Here is an 18,630-nt window from a genome sequence, read left to right as displayed (position 1 = left end):
CTCCCCGTTCCGCCCCTCCTCCTCCGCCGTCCCGTTCTCCTGGGAGCACCGGCCGGGCATTCCCAAGACCCCCGCCCGCTCGTCGGCCCCCCTCCTCCTCCTCCCCCTCCTCCCCCTCCCTCCCCCTCTCCGACCCACCCCCGCCGGCTCCCGCAAGAAGCGCGCCATCGCCTCCCCCGCCACCGCCACCGCCGCCGTCGCACCCGACCCCTTCGCGGCCGCGCTCGCGGAGTGCGCCAAGGCCCCGCGGGGGCCCTCCATCGAGGAGCTCTTCTCTCGGAGAGCCTCGTCCGTGGACCGGCCCCGAAGGGGCCCCGCGTCGTCGTCCATCTCCGACCGGCTCGGTCTCTTCGGTCTCCACGCCTCGTGCAAGGCGACGTGCGCCGTGGCGGAGTCGGCCGTCCACGTCCCCCGGCCCGCGATCCGAACCGGCGCTTCGTACGGGCCATTGAACCGCCGGCCCATTAGTCACCGACCCGGTCCAAAGAAATAATGCTTCGTGAGGCATGCAATGTACTGTGTGATTAATAGTTATTGTCCCTACCACGGCCCTTTTCCTTTGTTTCCTTTCTCTATAGCTAGGAACTTAATATGATATAGAAGGAATAAGTTGGCCTAACAAGAACCGTCAACACATGAGATGAGATCAAGATCACTGGGAACACATGATGATTGATGTACTGTAGTTGTTTTTATCTGTAGTCTAATTAGCTCCTGTGTGTGTGTGTGTGTATATTTTAATTCCTCGAGCGGATTGCAATGTTGTGAGATCATTGGTGGAGTGGTTTGATTTGGGTAGCATGGTAAGCTTTTTATATAGAAGACAGTACAACACAAGATAAGGGGTGGGTTTGTCGGAGATCGGATCATTAACACCACATCTTGTCATGGCTCAGATACAGTCATCTACTGTTAATTGATTCTGTCGGTGGTGAATGGAGTTATTAATCATTATTGTTTATTATGTGAATTCACGACAAGATTGTCCTTAAGAAACATTTAGAAGCGTTGTAAATGTAATATATAATATATCACACCAATTCAAACATTTTTGACTCTGATGGTACCACCTAACTGTACTCACCATCTTCATCGTTGGTGCGAGGAGCCTTCTATTGCATGGCCACCACCGTGTCGATGGCGGCCTCATTGATCGTGGGATCATGTTTTGCTGATACTTCATGGTTTTCTGATGTCATCCAATCGATCGATCATATCGAGCGCTTTCATCTTGTCGATGTCGAAGTCGATGACAGGAAGCAACCATGGCACGAAGAAATCCTTCTTGCTGCAGCTGGTTGGTGAATGGCTGTTGCTCTTGCTCAACCTGCTGTGCTTGCCTGGCTTCGTCTTCGCCGTGTCAAACTCCTGACTCCTGCTGATTCCAGGAGTTAGCTTCCTGAAGTTCACACACTGCAGCATTTCTTGGTCTTCTTGGGTGAGCATGGAAGATGGCACACTAGGTTTTGTGGCCGGCCGCGTTGTGGTTAAGAGCTGTGCCGGAGAACAAACTGGGGATTTGATCGGAGACCTGATCCCTCCACTCCCAGGCTTCGAGCGACGGACAAGATGGTGAAGCCACATCAATAAGTCGAGAATGTAGGCTTCGGTCTTGTCCTTGTCCGCATGATGGAATGTCTCCATCCGCGTCAACTCTATCAGACCTGATGGCTTTCGGTTTACCTCGGACCTGAAAGATATGCAATCATCTAAATTTTCCAACATGGAGGAGCCAGAAAAATTGTGTAACACAAGGCCAGCACTGATCAGCTGATAAAAGAAACCAGAGATGGAAGTAATCACACTTTGAAATCTTACCCGGTGTTAGCCCACTCGCCGACCCAACCAAAACCATGATGAGCCCTGTATAAGTTGCAGCAATTAATGCAAATATAAGCACACATCACTAGGAAAGTTTAAGTCGGAGGATTAATTGCATGGTTAACTAATTACTTGGTTGTGTTGTTGGCAATTGGCACAAGCCACCGCAAAGATATTTCCATCTCTGCTCTGATTTGAGGAATGGTAAGCTGCAAAAGTTAAAGAAAACATAAGCATGCAACCAAAAAATATAATTTCTTCACTAAATTTTGTATTACTGCCTAACCACCAAATTAATAATGAATTCTTTAGCAGAGTGAGCTACAGATTTTTAACAATCAAGTACCTCTTCCTTGATTTGAAATGATTGCAACCTGGAACGGAATGCATGTTTTATTGTTGGGGGCAGTCCTTGGTATAGTGATTCCCTTGTATTTGTTGGTACACAGCTTGACCGAGAGACCTACTTATGACTAATGGTTAGCAGATACCAAGGTTTAAAAACACATGTAAACATTTGTCACATTCATATGCATTTTGTCAAGATAATTTCAACACTCATGATTTTTGTGATGCAGATCTTGCGCACCATAAATGGTGCTTTGTCAGCAATTACTAGTTCACAACAGAGATAGTTATCATAGGCTATTCACAAGTTTAAATGGTTTAACCAAAATTGTAGTGGGGAATTCATCTTTTGAACATAGTCTACAAAAGCTACTGGGAGGTGAACAAGGAATAAAGTTTCATGGTAACTCAACACTACCAAAGTCATGAGTTGAACCACTTCAGTCCGACACCTGCAACATGAAAAACTAGGGGTACTGAGCAGCGCATAGTGGTATCTTTAGTGTCAAGTTCCAAAGGAACTGAACCAGGTTTCTCCCAGGCTGAACCAAATAGTCCATTCCAAATTTTACTTGAGACAAATTGAGTATAGGCTTTGAGAACCTGCAACTGCTTCACTTCCCAAGAGAACATGAGCACGACCCGTCTGACCATGAAGGCAGTGACGGAAGAGAGAATGGAGCATCAGAGGAGAGAACCAAAGGGCTGATGCATCTTAACCAGTTCTTTCTCATTTTGTATTTTTTTGCTTCCCAATGGGCCAGCATAACACTGCATGCCAAGTGTTGGCATGGCATGACAATATGTGCCGTTTAGGTGTTCAGCCAACATGGATGGCTGGACTGGAAGTATACAAAGAAAATTTTTTTTTACAAAATAACTGTATCAAGATTAAGAAACACTGGTCTAGATAGGCAACTGTGATTCTAAGCAACTTCAAAAATATTTCAAGAAAGAACTTAAAGGATGATACATTTTCCATGTAATAAAAAAATGTTAAGCACCGAATAAAAGTGTAAAGCAGAAAAAGCAATATTGGATGTCTTAGGAATCCAGATGAAGCCAATGACTCACAAGGGTGTCTATCTGAGTGATGATATTTGCATAATGTAGTGCCAGGCCAGCAGGTCCCAATCTTTCTTGATTCTTCATAGTCTCTTCTGTTGGTTTATCAGTATCTAAAGTTTTATAATTAAAAAAAAATATTCAGCAAGAGCAGACAATTAGCATGTACAAGTAACAACCAACCTCACATGAACTAGAAGTAGTGGTGTGGTAAATCCTTTTAGCCTTTTGTTGCTAGTGCAAAAGAACCCTATGTTACTTGAACAAGTAATGAAAATTGAAAAGAATTGTGCTATGAAACTAAGGCCAGCAATCTTGATACTTCAAGCATAATGACCAAAAAAGGATTGATAAATGGAATGATGCTTAAAGCAACATCCTGAAATATTTGCACAATTAACAGAAAATTGTTTATTTGCTAAAGCATTAAAAGTTATGTTGATAATTATAACTAATATTCCAAGAGATATTTTCATTGGTGAAGAAATACATTTAACTTGAATATCCAGGTACCAGGATATGAGAATCATAAGGATGTCTAGTGCACCTTGAAAAACAAGAGTTTATCCACACAAGACTTTTAGATTAGAATAGTTCAAAAATTCAAGATAAATATCCATCATGAAGTGTCAAAAGACAAAATGCCACTCAGTGCATAAGGCTCTGGGCATTATAGTCTACACGAAAGGTTAGACATACTGACATACAACATTAAGTGTGCATGCATAGAGCTAGCAATCATGGTTAAGGAAACTTTGAGGTCCAACTGGCAATCTACTTAGGTTAATATTGGAGGTTCATATGGATAACCTAGGGTAGGTTTGCAATCAACTTGTTTTGTGATTGCAAAATGCCAGGGCTATCACCTTAAATAAACATAACAAACCTGCTTCCCTACTTGTGAATTCAAGTCTTTGTTTACTGTCTTCATCCTTATTTTCTTCTAATTGCTCTGTGGTAGTCCTCCAAATTTTGCATCAGATATGATTGCCTTGTACCTAATAAGTTAAGATTTTTCCTTGGTGCAAACTTCTTCCTTAATATAGATTTCATAGCAATTCAGTCTCCAAGATAAAGCACATTAAAAACTGAAACAAATCCCTCCATATTAAAATAATAACCAAGGGCAAGACTAGCTCTATTAAATAAATACAAACTCATCAACTTATATATAGTAAAGAATTAGTATTACTTCTTATCAATTATAAAAATACCAGCTGGTACATATTTACCAGCCAGTATTTATCAGCCAAATAAATTCCAATATGGCAGGCCTATGCTAAGCTGTTTGCTCATACCACCACCTAAATATTGGTAGTAAAACTGTGTATGTTGGTTGGTACCAGCCATAGCACCCATATCAACAACACTAGGTCATAGTCAGGCAAAAGCCACAAAACTATTTGAAACAAGCTCTAATTTTTCAGCAGGGCCCCAAAATTCCATTGACCCCTCTCATTCCTGGCGATCCCTCCCCACCACACCAACCAGCTCCTAAAGAGTGGCTAGGATCTGAGATGCAAAGGCCAAAGAAAAAGACCTAGCCTCCTTGTCAAGCATGACCACCCTGCTGCTGCAGTAGCAGAAGAACTAATATGGTTTTATTTACACCCTTATTTTCTCATGGAGAATAAAGCTTGTTTTCTTCCTGATTCTGGACTTTTTTTTTGAATTTTTGTCAGCTTACTGGCCATATCACTGGTCATCCAGGTGCTGACACAGTAACTGTATTATACTGATCCAAGCAGGGTCCAGTGATTACTAATATTCAAAGTTTGATTTCTTGTTCTCATTTCAAGTGGGTCATGCCAGAAGTTAATTGAAACATATCAGTTAGTTACAATTCACTGTTAACAAAATCTAAGTGAACCCAAAATGATAAATTGGACATTACGGGTAAGTCAACCTGTAAATCCAATATAGTAAAGCCTACCACAAAACTGCAGATGTGTAAAAGATATGAGAAACTATGTTTTTGAAGATTGCAATTAATTCACAAGAGAATTTATGAATAAATAAATAAGCAAGTTAATGATGTCGAAGCTAGTGAAGGGAAATACAAAATGGAACTGAGACAACTTTAAATTTAAGTACCAGCACTTCCAAAGGAATCATGAATCACGAAGTGTAAGAAATGGACAATATCTACAAGCTTCTCCAGCACCTACAATAGAACAATGTCAAAATTTTCCCCCAAAAGGGCAACATAACTTCTAACATCTACAACAAACATCAGATTTTTGTTCCCTAATAGCATCACCATTGTACATGCAGATGGATGCCCAAACACAAAAAAGACTTTGGTTCTTTATATTATATGGGCAGAGAATAGTTTCATTATAAAAAAACATGATATACCACCAATAAGCAATAACATTACCCGCTGACAATCATTCATGATAATATTATGTCAATGGTACCAACTTACCTCCTCCAAATTCTTGGACCAGAGTGATCTTTTCTTTAATGATTTTACATGCTTTCTTTGGCTCTTCAATTCTTGCCTTAACATTTGGAGAGTATCACCTACATAATCATTAAAAAATGACATTTAAATGGTGGTTATGAATATAGCATTTCCTGTGAAATTTTTGGTTTTATCTCCAAACATTATCATCACAAATATTAGTCAACGAATAAAATAAATGTTAAAAACACCAAGTCATCTGATTCTTACAGAATATCAGGTTATCTCAAATCAGCCAGATTTTTGCAGTACTTGATGAGGCATAATATTGCCAACTAAAAAGATAGATGTTTCTCCTGTTGTCATTGTTGATATCAGTCAAATGTCCCTTAAGGCACACTCCCAGATAATATGCATCTAAGCAAACCTCGATGTCCGACAGCAAGGAAGAAGATTGACATGTAAACAAGTTTCTGTGTTACGTGCAGCTACTCAGCATGATGGCAACTCTCAGTTAATTTCCTATAATAATTAAAGTGATATTGACACTGAATATATTTAACGTAGTTGCTGGTGCAGATGAAGATGGAGCTTTGACATTATAATAAATTTTACATGGCATATATTTTTACCATACAATAGCTACTGGTGCAGCTGGAGCTTTGACTCTGCAGAGCAGAGCACCAAATTTGATGGAGGCAATTAGATATAAAAAAGTTATTGTTAGACATCTGGTGAAGGTTCTCTGGACTGCAAAATTGAGTAATTAGATGTAACATTATAAGAGATCAGGAGCTGCCATAGTATCTCGACTGACCTTCGATTGCCAGAAGAGAGTAAACAGAGAAATAATTGATGTTAGACGAGAGGATGAAGCAGATAGGTAGAAGTAGAACAACGTGTCAGCAGAATGGAAGTAGAACAAAGTGCCAGTAGAATGGAAGTAAACTATTGGTCTTCTTCAATCAGTGAAGGTTGTAAGATTGGTGATGTTAAATAAAAAAATCATGAACTTAGATTAATGGATATATAGAAGGGCTTACATAGAATATCTGAACTAATTTGTTAGACAAAATAAAAGGATCTACTACCCCCTCTGTTATCCAAAATATTAATATGACTATCATACTTTTTAAATAAACAGATGCATACAAGTACCTCTAAGTAATCTAGCACCATTAAACATATACCATAATCAGAAATTAGACAAACAAAGTCCTTACCCAGCGAAGATGGATATTGTGAATGGAAGCAATAAAAAGAATCAAATTTGTATTTCAAAGAATTACCTAACACTCCCAAAGATAGCTATGCTTGTCCAATGTTCATCTAAAAAGGAAAATTCTAGCAACAAAAAGATAAATGAGAATATGACACTTTAGAAGAGAAATAGACCTCTTTGAACTCCACCTGTGCTACCCTCTTCTTGATTTTTTCTCCTATAATCTTGATCAAATCTATCCAAGGCATGCAACTCATGGTATAATTCCTATACAAACATAAATGAAATTAGCAAGAATAGTTTCAAGAATCAAGCAGAAACCTAAACATATTAATCAAGTTCACCTAAAAATGAATATATTGTACAAGTTAGAAATCATTTAGATACACATTGTGGCTCATCTGTTATAACAATAAGAGAGATCACTGATCCAGTACCCCTTAAAAAAACTTTAACAACAGTACTGACTTGTCAAATTGAGTGTTGAAAGAATTCAAAACTCAAATGCATTCCTCAATCAACTTCCAAGCAAACACAAGTAGAATTTCATAGGTTGTGTATGGATCCCATACAATGCTAATTCCTGTTACGCTATAGAGCTGCTTTGTTAGACATAAATTGAACATTCTCTTGTTTGTCTGCTGATAGGATGTCTCTCCTCCTAGTTAGAGCCTTTTTCATGCAAACTGTTCCTCCAAATAGACCATAGAGGGAGAGAGGAAGCTAGGCTAATATGGGGCTAGGAGAAACATCATTCAACCATCCCAAAAGGGCTTACATGATCTCGTAATATATGAGTTGTGAGTAGAAAAGTTTGTCTCATCACCCCTTCAAAATTCCTTTAAAAAGAAATCTATTATAGGAGTTTTGGAAGAAAAACTTATCCAAACATTTAGACTTCTCAAAATATAAAACCTAATTTTGAAATAACTAGCTTAACCTACACTATACTCACTTTAGGACTTTAAGATGTTGATTAGTGTCACAACCCGAGAGTAATAGGCTAACTGACTTATCAACTTCGTTTAACATATACTACTGATCAAAATGCTTAAACTAAAAATAATAGTAGTTCACTCATCAGATCCTCATAAGTCAATTTTAATCTTGCCCACTTCTGATGTGGGACTAATCAAAGTGTTACAATTAGACCTAAAACAGGACTCTTTTAACTAATTAAATTAGATACTAAAAAGAATGATGAAAACCAGCAAATAAAAGAATACCTTATCATATTACTATTAAAGTTGGTTAGGAGGCCTAATCACTCTCTCCTTATCGAAGTTGACAGGGAATGGATTGGGAAGCTCTTTTCTACCCTCATTTTTTATAATGATTGAGTTTGTCAGTTCATGTAGGAGTTCTCCTTTGACTAAGGGATTGTATAGCAACACTTACCACATTGGACTAGACTCTTCTGCACTAAATTCTACCAGATTGATAAATTGAAGTGCTGCACAGACTGTCCCATGCTGACCCATAGTTGAGCCTTTTATAAGATCAAGAATAATAATCTTCAAGCCTTCAGGCTTTGGCTATAACCCAGGATGATGGAAGAGGATCAAGATCAGGCCATATCCATTCTTTCTTGTAAGTGAAAAATTGTGACTTCAACTACCAAAGAAAATTATATAATCACAATGACATTTCTTGGAAGACCAAGAATCATCATGTTTCATGCACCCATATCATAAAATGGCTTGGATGACTGATGCCCAAGAACTAGATACTGTGCTGACTGATACATGCCAATCGCATTGCCAGAAGCATGTACACACACAAATTTCCATGACAAAAGTTGAAAGGACCAAGAATCATCGTGTTTCGTGTACCAATATCATAAAATGTCTTGCATGACTGATGCCCAAGAACTAGATGCTCTGCTGACTGATACATGCCAATCGCATTGCCACAAGCACAGGCTTGCAAATTTCCATGACAAAAGTTGAACAGACTAATATAGCATGCTTGGTAGGGGCATACCTTGAAAAATATAACTTATTTCTTCAGAAGCACAATGGCATAGTTTCTGATGGACTACGGTTTTAAGATTTTGGTACCACAACACCAAGTCCAAGAGAAATATCCTTTTGAGAGAACGATGCATGGCTGATAACTTCTCATTTTATAAACAAAGAAATATGTGGAAAACCTAATTTGCTCATGGTTTTAATTGTTAACAATCCTTGAGTTCCCAAACCATCTACTTTCGGTGCACAATTCCTCTACTACAAAAAAGCACATAATCTCAAGCATGTCCTCAAAAACCTAAAGCATAATAAGCATAAACCATTACCTGACATGAGCATGATAGTTGGCATAGCTAATTTGCATACATGATAACAAATGATAACTATCATATTATGCTAATAGGAAGAGAAGAATACTTCCTACAACAATCAACTAGTGAAGATAAGTACCCACAGCTGTATACTGAGCCAATGTCATCAGTTGCTCCATCGCTGTTTTTGCTACTTCTTTCAGCTGACTTTGAGGTGTAAGTTCTGATGCTAGTCTAACATTAATGAACATAAGATCTATGAATTATGTGGACAACTGAATTCATCTAGGTAATTCTATAAAATAAAGTTTGGAATTTTACTTGTCAAAATAGCGCTCCAAGTTGTGCCATTGAGGATCTTTACATCGATTTCCAAAGCGAATGACTTCCTTAGAAAATACCTTCAGCTCTTCCCTGTTGAAATGACATCAAAAAAGGACACTTTATTTATAAAATGAAATATTGATATTCAATCAATCAATGCTATCATAATTCTGTATATGGTTTATTTGTTAAACAGATAAAAATATCAGAAACCATAAAAAATATATGATTTCTCACTTAGCAATTGATTGAATGAATGAATTATGCAGTTCCAGAATAAGGACCTTTTATCAGCAGCAGAAATCTTTAGTAACTCATCCATGTCTTTGGATATTAAGTATTGCACACCTTCTGATGGAAGTACAACTTCTTTCAAATGCTTTATGTTCTCCGTTGAAAGTGATTGCATAAGATTGGAGCCTTTAACTATTGTGTTGGCAACTTCAAATGATAAAATAGATATTTGGTTTCCCTTAGTTGCCACTCCTGATACAAAGCTGCTACTAAGGTGCAAATTTGTCATGCTACTACCAAGTGTGTCCAATACCTCAACTGCTTTGCCGAGCCCAACACTACCTGCCTTGCTCAAAACCAAGCCCACTTCGGAGACCTGAAATACAATACCTTGCAATTAATATGCCTAGTTTACATGTTAGAAGTCTACAGTTAATGAGTTGCAAGAGAAACATGACACATATATAAAGCACAATGTACATATGGAGCACAGTGCAAAAAGTACAACATTTTCTATTAATCTACTACAGGAATTAAAGGATCAATTGAACCAGCAAAAATTATACAGTTAAATGCAGACAGCAAAAACCGTTTTAAAGTACATATCCATCATTAAAGACCAATATGTCCAGTCTACTTATGCAAGAAGCTAGATCATTTTTGTTTCGTTGCTCCTAAAACAGACTTCCATATAACATTAGAAGGGAACATGTGTTCTGCAACTCACTAAAAATTCACCGATCAAATCAGTAGAATATGTATTGCTTAACTGTGACAAATTCAGTTATGCTAGCCGGGATGTGAAGTTTATAGTAACACATAGTTTTATACACAAAGATCATATTCCTACTGCAGAATTTTTAGCCTATGCTAGCACAATTGATGAAACTTGTTTCGAAAGCATATAACTATAACCAGATACATGAAAGGTGGTTCATTAAAAATCCATGAATGAGAAGGTCCTAACTGTATATATCGATTATAAACTAAAAGTGAAATGGCAACAATGTAGTATAACTAGGGACCATGAAGAAAAAAATATAGTGGTTAAACATATATGACAAGTTTAAAAAGCATTCTAACCATTTACACTGGCAAGTCAGTATGCCACTCTTGAATTTCTTTCTTAGACAGTCAAGTTTCTCTCATTCAAGAAATGAACCTCTTTTATGTTGTGAAGTTGATTTTAAAATAACAAAACATATAATAGGCTCTCATGAAATTGTTTATGCTGTCATTGTTATGAGACACACAATGCAATGCAGCTTTAATAGCATCAGCATTTACCCTTGAGGTGCAATGAAGTTTATAGCAAAGAAACAAGGTATGTGCTGCTAATAGCATGTGTCAGAATCTAAACATGAACTGAGTCTATGACTAGAATGGAGGCAGTCAATCTGGCATGGAAGTGGGAATCTAGATTGCTTAAAATGATTAGTTATATATTCGGATTAAAGGCCCTTGTAATCTTCTCGTCAAGGATATTCCACTCAAGTGATGAGGAAAAAAATAAGGGGTATACAAATATCAAAAGTACCGACAAAAAAACAAAAAACACCAAATGTCTTATATAAGATGACAGTGAAGCTGTTGACAACCAGCATTAACCTTGTATATTCAAATAATTTATTGTGTCTGCTCATAAGAACATATAAAATTCAGATTCCATCGCATATATGCCCAAAGTAACTTATGAATTAATGAGGTACATGAGACGGCACATCTTATTACCTATAAACAAATAAAATTGGAACCCATATGAGGTTTTTAACTAATGGGGCACATAATGATCATGAAACTGAGAACAAAGACTGAATAGCTCCAGCATATCATCATAGGTGACCAAATTGCAAATAATAATAATAATTCTTATCTTGTCAAAATATGTATAATTATAAACTCCATTAAATAGTTAGTCTTTCCCAAGAGTTCCAAAACTTAGCATCCTTCTGGTGGTGCATCCAGATGGCAGTCGATTTATATAAGTACACTATTTATTTTCCCCATGATTCTACATGTAGCAACATAAGACAAGCTGGTATTTTGGCTGAGAAAGTATCGGGCATGCAATACATGTGAACCATGCAATGTCACATCAGCGATGTGAATGGCAGCATGAAAATGCCTACATATGAGTCCAGCATCAACATGGATACTTGACCATTGCTTGTAACCCTTTGACATGTGGCAAACAAACCTGATTTTTCCCTACCTTCAGTTCAAGTTCTCTGCAATATTAGCCTGCTGGGATCATCCTATAAATAAAGAAACAAGGGAAAGATACTTATATCATAGTTTTGGGTTCTAAAAGAAGCTTTTGTTTGGAGATGGATGAGGCAAGGATAAACTTCATACAGACTTTGGAGCTTTCATGGCTCATGTTGATCAGTGGTACCATGTTGCACTACCATTTTAAGATTTTCTGCAATCACAATACCAACTTCAGCATGAAGTTAAACAATATACTTGTTCTAGAGCACCAAATAGAAAATTGAGTGATGAGAAAGCAAAATTCAACTACATTCATGACATTCTTGGACTGATTCATCTCAACTGAGTGATCATGGCCCAACCACCATGTGAAGTATTTTGCATTATTTGCAATCTCACCAAACTCATATAATCCAGAAGAAACACACCAGTACTCCTTATCATTCAATCAAAAACAAGAAAACTATCATGACTTGAACTTGCCTTCGTAGTTCCAGACTTTCCAGAGGAGGGTTTAGAATTCGTTGAGCTAGAATTTTGTGAGATATCCCTGAAAAACTGCAGTTCAGTGGCATCAGCAGCGTCTGAAAAGTTTCCGGTGGGTGTTATTGTGCAATCACGGAAGGAAAAGGACTGTTCTTGCAGCCGCTTCTCCATAGCTTCTTCTGCTAGAGAATTAGACAAATCCTCCTGCCTTTTACTATGGAATTGACTCGGTATTGGCTGACCCCTGAATCCACTAGGATCGAGAGTATCGCTGGGCGATTTATCCACAGCTGACCTTTTTGAGCAAAGCCCACCCATTTTTCTGAACGCTTATCAAATCTCAATTCTTCCTTTCCTTTTCCAGACACATTTTTTTGTCAATTTTCCAACAAATATTGCCACAATATGCGATCTTCAAAGGACACCGATCTCGTGGAGAATTAAAAGCAAATCCGATTTAAATACCTGCCACAGCTTTGGCAGATGGAACACACCGACTGCAGCTCCTAACGACATAAAGGAAAAAAAAATTCTGGATTTAGAATCTGATGCTAAATCCCAGCCCGAAACAATCGCCGGATCCGAAACCAAACCGGTGCGGAATCAAGAAACGCCTAAAAAGGATTGGATTTCTCAAGCACCTAACAGCAGAAAACCATCCAAAATATCAAGGGAGAAAAGAGACCGCACCTTTGCGGACCGATCCGAAGCGGCAAGAAAAAGAAGATGGCGAGAGACAAGATCCAATCTTTACGCTTCCACGGCACCAGGAGCTGGCAAAAAGACCGGGGAGAGGTTTCTGCGATGCGTCGCAGCAGCAGCAGTCGAGAGAGAGAGAAAGGGAGAGAGACAAACCACTGGAAACACAGCTAAATTCCACACTGAAGTGGAGCTGGTCAAACCCAAACACCCTCCAAGTCTTATAAAAACGATCAAGAAGGCCAAGAAGCTTGGATTTTTTTTTTCCAAGCACTTAATATTAGAAAAAATCCCATACACCAAGGGGAAGAAAAAAATGCCGCACCTTCGGTCTGCAAGAAAACGGCGAGAGCGATCCAGTGACTGATCGATCGATGTATCGACCGGAAGATCAAGATCCAATCTTTATGCTTCCCACGGCATCAGGAGGACCCAGGACAAATACATCCCTGTGATGCTTTGCTGCGACAGCCGAGTGAGGAGTCCGACCACCGGAAAACACACGAGCCAAAACCCATCCGCTGCCGCGGAGCTGGTCAACCCTCCGAGTCTTCTTTACTCCTCCCCGACCTCACACCATCAAATTCCCCTCCTTGATAAGCTCGCCTACTGTGTCCTACCGCTGACTTTGGCTTTCGCAATTACTCCAGAAGATAGAAATTTGATTAGGGTTGGGAAAAGGTTCCATTTTTATCATGCAATAGCTTCCATAAGCATCGGCATTGAGCTGACTCACCTTGCAAAAGCTTAGAATCTCATATATCAGTCTCTACTTTACAATGTTTACCCAGACTTGTCTTATGCAAGATCTATAGTTATATTATTTGTTCTCATAACAACTATGTGACGATAGACAATTCTCGGTCCAATAACGTGTTATTTCGGAACATCATCTTGCCGTGTTATGTATGGGTTAATATGGAGTAAAGTATTTCTTTTCTGAGAAAAGAGAGAGAACAACTTGTTGACTCCGCCAATTCCACTCGTTCATCATTTCTCCTTTGGGATGCAGCGTTGCTGAGGCGTCACGTAATGGCTTTTACGAGGATCCCCAAGAAACAGGATTTTGGCCTCCAAATAGTCAAAGCACTCGATAGCTTCTCCAGCCAGCAACAGAGGTTTGATCTCAGAAACAGGGACCAAAGAAAGCTTTCCGGGAGACAGGAAGAATATGGAAGCAGAGGCATTGACCGTTGCAACCAGCTGTTCAAACAGATTTCTTGAGCGAGTAGTAATCCAGATGCAATTTACAGACAATAAAACTACAACATTCTAAATTCTTGTTCATGTCAGAAGCATTTGTGCCATCATAAACTAGCAGGATTAAGTACAATGGTAGGCGAGAATCAGCATCTCCTTAAAAGACTTCAGATACCCACAGCTGAAGGTTTTGGTCAAATAGCAGCTAACCCGGGAGGAAGGACATTGCTCCTCTGAAGTCCAGAGATGGGGTGGATTCAGGGAAGCCACTGCCTTTTGGAATCCACAAACCCCTTTCATGGGGAAGCAGTACCTTTGGGTCTTTGCCCTTTCTGTCATTAACATTTTCTGCAGCCATAGTTTCTTTCTTTTTCTTCACAAAATCGAAGAATTCTGCGACTTGCCGAGCATACCTGGATATAAACAATGGACCATCAGAGGATGAGAAATTATAGACGTAAGATAAACAAATCACCTGTTATCGGTCGGGCATTTTAATATCATCTGATAATCTCAGAAGGGAATGCATTAGGGAGATACCCTAAAGTGACGAATTTTATTGTTCAGCCACCATAACAGAGCTATACAAGGGTGCTTGCCGTACAGCAATCCAAAACCCATGTGCTCGAACCAAACCCAACCGAGACAGATTTAGTTTGGACACCAGCATATATCACACCATTCCATCAACTGACAGTTTATGACTAGTTATCTTGCAATTTCTTCAACCATCTACTACACATGTACTCATGTCACACTCATCATATAACATCCTGATTGGTCTCATGATGGAAGTGAGAGATTGTATTGATCTATAGAAGTATATAAATATGTTATCATTAGCTTAAGCATATGTATTTTAAGTTATGTCAATACAAGACACATTGTTACTGAGTCAATTTTCCCATTGGGTTAGGTTGTGAAATCTCGTGCGTACAAGGCTGGAAGTTGATGATATTATCCTAAGAATATTTAATGAATGCAATTCAGCTCTAAACCTTAGAGAATGTTCAGAAATACAAAAAAAAAAAAACATGCACAAGACAAGAATATTAAGATATCAAACAAAATCTATAAGAGCAGATAAAAGGACAGTATGCAAGTATACCCTTTCCTAAACACAAAAAATCAAATAACTAAACTGCAAAAATTTAGCTACCGCCAGTATCCTTGGGAAGAGGGCGAGACTATTTAACTTACTGTCTTTTAGCTTCAATGTCTTTGCTGAAATCAATGTTGGGTTCACAATCCAGCACCAGAGCTGGAACCTACTCATCAATAAAATTTACTTAGGTCTAACAATGAATTCGTTATAATTAAGGAAAGGCCAAGATGAAAAAGCTACCTTTTGGATGGTTGGATGCATGTGATCGCCTCCTAGAAAGAAAACACGCTCTCTTATATCAGGATGCAGAGAGCTATCCATATGCAGAGGCAACTGACTGACTGAGAGTACACCATTGTTTCCATGTTGAGAAGGAAACAACCAGCTTTCATGTTTCTCATGTAGATCTCTCAGGTACTGTAGGCTAACACCACCTTCTTCAGCTCTATTTCGTGACATCATTCTTTTATGGCAAGTGTCAGGGCTAGCTCTAAGATAAATGAACCCGTCAGGGATTAACCCTGGAAGGCATGATATGACAGGATCAAACCATGAATCATATATGCTAATTTCCATCTCATTCATCCATTTGGCCTCATAAACAGCACGTACAAAGACCTGCATATAAAGACATTAAAAAGCAGAGAAATTACACAAATGTCATGTCAAACAAAAACATTGTGTGATGGAGAAGCTAGTTATGCCCATGTTTGTAATCTATTATAATATATGCTCACCATTTTATCACTGAAAACACTTCTTTCCATCAGCCTAAGAGGCTTGATTCCACCAGACGACTCTCTTTCCTGCATGACCCTAGTTACAAATACATAATTCTGGAAGGTGTAGGCATACCTCTGTGGTTCAGCATAGAAGGCATCCAGTATATTGAAGTGATCAGGACCAATATCCTGCCACTTGTCAATAGGTTCTGGAACTATTTCTACAAGATCACGTAATTCAATTGTTTCATGAGCTATTCTTTGTAAGAACGTAGTCTTCCCAACACTGATATTGCCTTCAACACAAAATGTAAGCCTATTCTTCTGTGAAAGCTTCATGGTAGACTCCATGGTATCCCCTTCTAACTCTTCATCCACTTGTTCCTTGATAAAGGAGGTTATACTCTCTGCATGGCTTTTATGGATAATTCCTACAGAGCTCTGTAAGTATTCAATCATCTTATCGCTGGATTTGCCAACAAACTGTGAGGGGACCAATATTAAAGTCATATCAGAATGGAAAAGTACCACTTATATACAGACCAGAAATGTAAAATTCAATTATGTAATTTGGAGAATTTGTCATAGCAATTTACAAAGTCGCAGATACGAGTGCAGTAGCATGATCCATCAAACAAAAAGAATGCAAATGGACATGTTAACACAAAGTTTAGGAAACATTAAAAAAAATACATGATCCATGATATGCGCCAATACTAGAGCAAAAAGGAATTTGGAGCATATATTACCCGTTGAAGGAACATTAAAGAATGAAATGGCACCAATCCAAATCTCCAAATCGTTTCTCTCGTTTACCACTTAACAAACAACTGAACCTTGTCTATAAAAATTAATACAAATAGTTAAATTACTATCTCCATCAACCACAACTCCAGCACCCAAAATAAAAGATAATTAGTTAAATGATTGTCTCTACCTACACCAACTCCAAGAATAATAACGACAAAGGGACTGTTCTAGTTCAATCTTTAACCTTTATTTCATATATATGTGCTAATTCAAGGTAACTTTGAGAACTAAACAAAATAATGCAAGTGCTAGAATTAGGTAATGCAGGAACACAATCATATACCTTGTCCACGTAAAGCTGTTTGAGCTGGGCCACGCCCTCGAAACCCTTATCCACCAACTTCCTCAGATTCCGAGGACCAACCCCCGGAATCGTCAACAGTTCTAAGCCCTGTGCTGGAGGCGCACTAGAACCACCGCTCCTTGCCCTCCTCTCCACTGACTTGCCACCAGCCAGAGAAGCCCTCTGCTGAACTTCACTACTCCTCTCCGCACCCGCAACCCCATCCTCCTCCTCTTCTTCGCTGTCCTCCTCGACGGAACCCTCCAAGTCCCCGCCTTTCTCCCGATTCCTCAGAGCTTCGACCGCCCTAAAGCCCCTCGCCCAACAATCGCGCAAAGAGTGGGCCGAGGCCGGCACTCGGTCCCGCCGAAGGAGGTACGAGCCATCGTCAGCGGAGTGGTATACGGGGGCGTATTTCAGGCGGGCATACTGGCCCGAGCAGAGGATAGCGGCGGAGGGTCGAAGTGGGAGGCGGAGGGCGGGCAACGAAGAGAGAAAGAGGGCTCGGGCGGCACGTGGCTCAAACCAGCCGGCGTTGCAGAGGACGGGGTTTCCACGCCAGAGCTTCTGCATAGCTGCCACTCCTGCGACTGGAGTACATGAAGAATCGTACACGCAGAAGAAGGAGAAGAATGAAGAGGAGGACGTGGGATTAGGGTTTTAGGGAGAAATGGCGGGGTTAGGGTTTTGGGAATATTTATTAGTTTCCGGACACGATGGCCGCGTAGATACGATTAGGAAAGAGAATGAGAACTGGGCCCCACTGGATTACCCATTTAGCCCTAATTCCAAACCAATCATCTTCTGTGGGCTTCTCTCGTGTTGGGGTACGAAAAGTCTTTCTCAAAATTAAATATTATATTCCTGCCAATTAAAATTGCATACGAATTAGATTCTTGTTGATTTAAATCCATTCCAAGTATTATAAGTCCAACCCTATCAAGCTTGTGAATCCATTGAATAGCCTAAATTTTAATTGGGATTGAATATGAAACACCAATGTTTTGATCACAATGATGTGGAGAAGATCTTAATCAAGCTATACGATAATCTCATCAGATCAGATCGTAACAAATGATATGAGAGAAAGAATGATGTGAAATTGTGTCTCAGGTTTGATCTTGTGACATTTGAAGTGAAAGAGATTTTAAGACTCAGCTTGAGCTATCGAATTAATAAATTAATTATCCCGTAAAATTGAATCATGATGTAATATGTTTGTATTATCATAAATATTAATCGATCTCTATGCTTATCACTTTGGCATTAAACACAAAAAATAAATCTGGAAAAATGTCTATTGCGCAATAAATGACTCGTCTAATAACAAGTTATGCACCATTCTTTTTTGTCTCTGTTGTTGTTCGATAAAAGCACAGTGGCATTCTCAAACACTTCAACACTATGAAAGG

The 18,630-nt window shown here is 39.1% G+C and overlaps 2 protein-coding genes across 3 annotated transcripts; both read right to left on the bottom strand.

The window, feature by feature from the left end:
• Positions 1-982: 982 nt before the first annotated feature.
• Positions 983-13,880, bottom strand: LOC135608039 (protein PSK SIMULATOR 1-like). Of its 2 annotated transcripts, XM_065100454.1 has the most exons (14): positions 13,424-13,880; positions 13,090-13,291; positions 12,397-13,013; positions 9,753-10,078; positions 9,466-9,558; positions 9,288-9,378; positions 7,037-7,130; positions 5,663-5,760; positions 5,329-5,398; positions 3,244-3,347; positions 2,168-2,284; positions 1,954-2,030; positions 1,819-1,863; positions 983-1,690 (listed from the first exon to the last, which is right to left on the bottom strand). In XM_065100454.1, the coding sequence occupies exons 3-14, from the start codon at positions 12,715-12,717 to the stop codon at positions 1,180-1,182; spliced, it is 1,947 nt and encodes a 648-aa protein (XP_064956526.1). In that variant the 5' UTR covers positions 12,718-13,013; positions 13,090-13,291; positions 13,424-13,880; the 3' UTR covers positions 983-1,179. The 2 variants fall into 2 exon arrangements, with proteins under 2 accessions (XP_064956526.1, XP_064956525.1); XM_065100453.1 differs by having other exon boundaries at positions 12,397-12,905; positions 13,090-13,880.
• A 404-nt stretch (positions 13,881-14,284) lies between these two features.
• Positions 14,285-17,909, bottom strand: LOC103979121 (uncharacterized). Its single transcript, XM_009395164.3, has 5 exons — positions 17,219-17,909; positions 16,141-16,608; positions 15,644-16,021; positions 15,499-15,566; positions 14,285-14,711 (listed from the first exon to the last, which is right to left on the bottom strand). The coding sequence occupies exons 1-5, from the start codon at positions 17,789-17,791 to the stop codon at positions 14,504-14,506; spliced, it is 1,695 nt and encodes a 564-aa protein (XP_009393439.2). The 5' UTR covers positions 17,792-17,909; the 3' UTR covers positions 14,285-14,503.
• Between the last annotated feature and the right edge of the window lie 721 nt (positions 17,910-18,630).

This window comes from Musa acuminata, chromosome BXJ2-3 (genome assembly GCF_036884655.1).
Source record: "Musa acuminata AAA Group cultivar baxijiao chromosome BXJ2-3, Cavendish_Baxijiao_AAA, whole genome shotgun sequence".
NCBI lineage: Eukaryota > Viridiplantae > Streptophyta > Magnoliopsida > Zingiberales > Musaceae > Musa > Musa acuminata.
This window is presented reverse-complemented; position numbering and strand designations above follow the sequence as displayed.

Excerpts from the sequence above, each read along its gene's own strand:
- LOC135608039 (XM_065100453.1), bottom strand. The coding sequence starts at position 12,717 with ATGGGTGGGCTTTGCTCAAAAAGGTCAGCTGTGGATAAATCGCCCAGC. Across the intron at positions 9,379-9,465 it reads TTGGAGCGCTATTTTGACAA|ACTAGCATCAGAACTTACAC; the intron begins GTAAAATTCCAA and ends CATTAATGTTAG. Across the intron at positions 1,691-1,818 it reads GGCGAGTGGGCTAACACCGG|GTCCGAGGTAAACCGAAAGC; the intron begins GTAAGATTTCAA and ends CATATCTTTCAG.
- LOC103979121 (XM_009395164.3), bottom strand. The coding sequence starts at position 17,791 with ATGCAGAAGCTCTGGCGTGGAAACCCCGTCCTCTGCAACGCCGGCTGG. Across the intron at positions 16,609-17,218 it reads AACAGCTTTACGTGGACAAG|TTTGTTGGCAAATCCAGCGA; the intron begins GTATATGATTGT and ends GTCCCCTCACAG. Across the intron at positions 16,022-16,140 it reads GTGTTTTCAGTGATAAAATG|GTCTTTGTACGTGCTGTTTA; the intron begins GTGAGCATATAT and ends CTTTATATGCAG.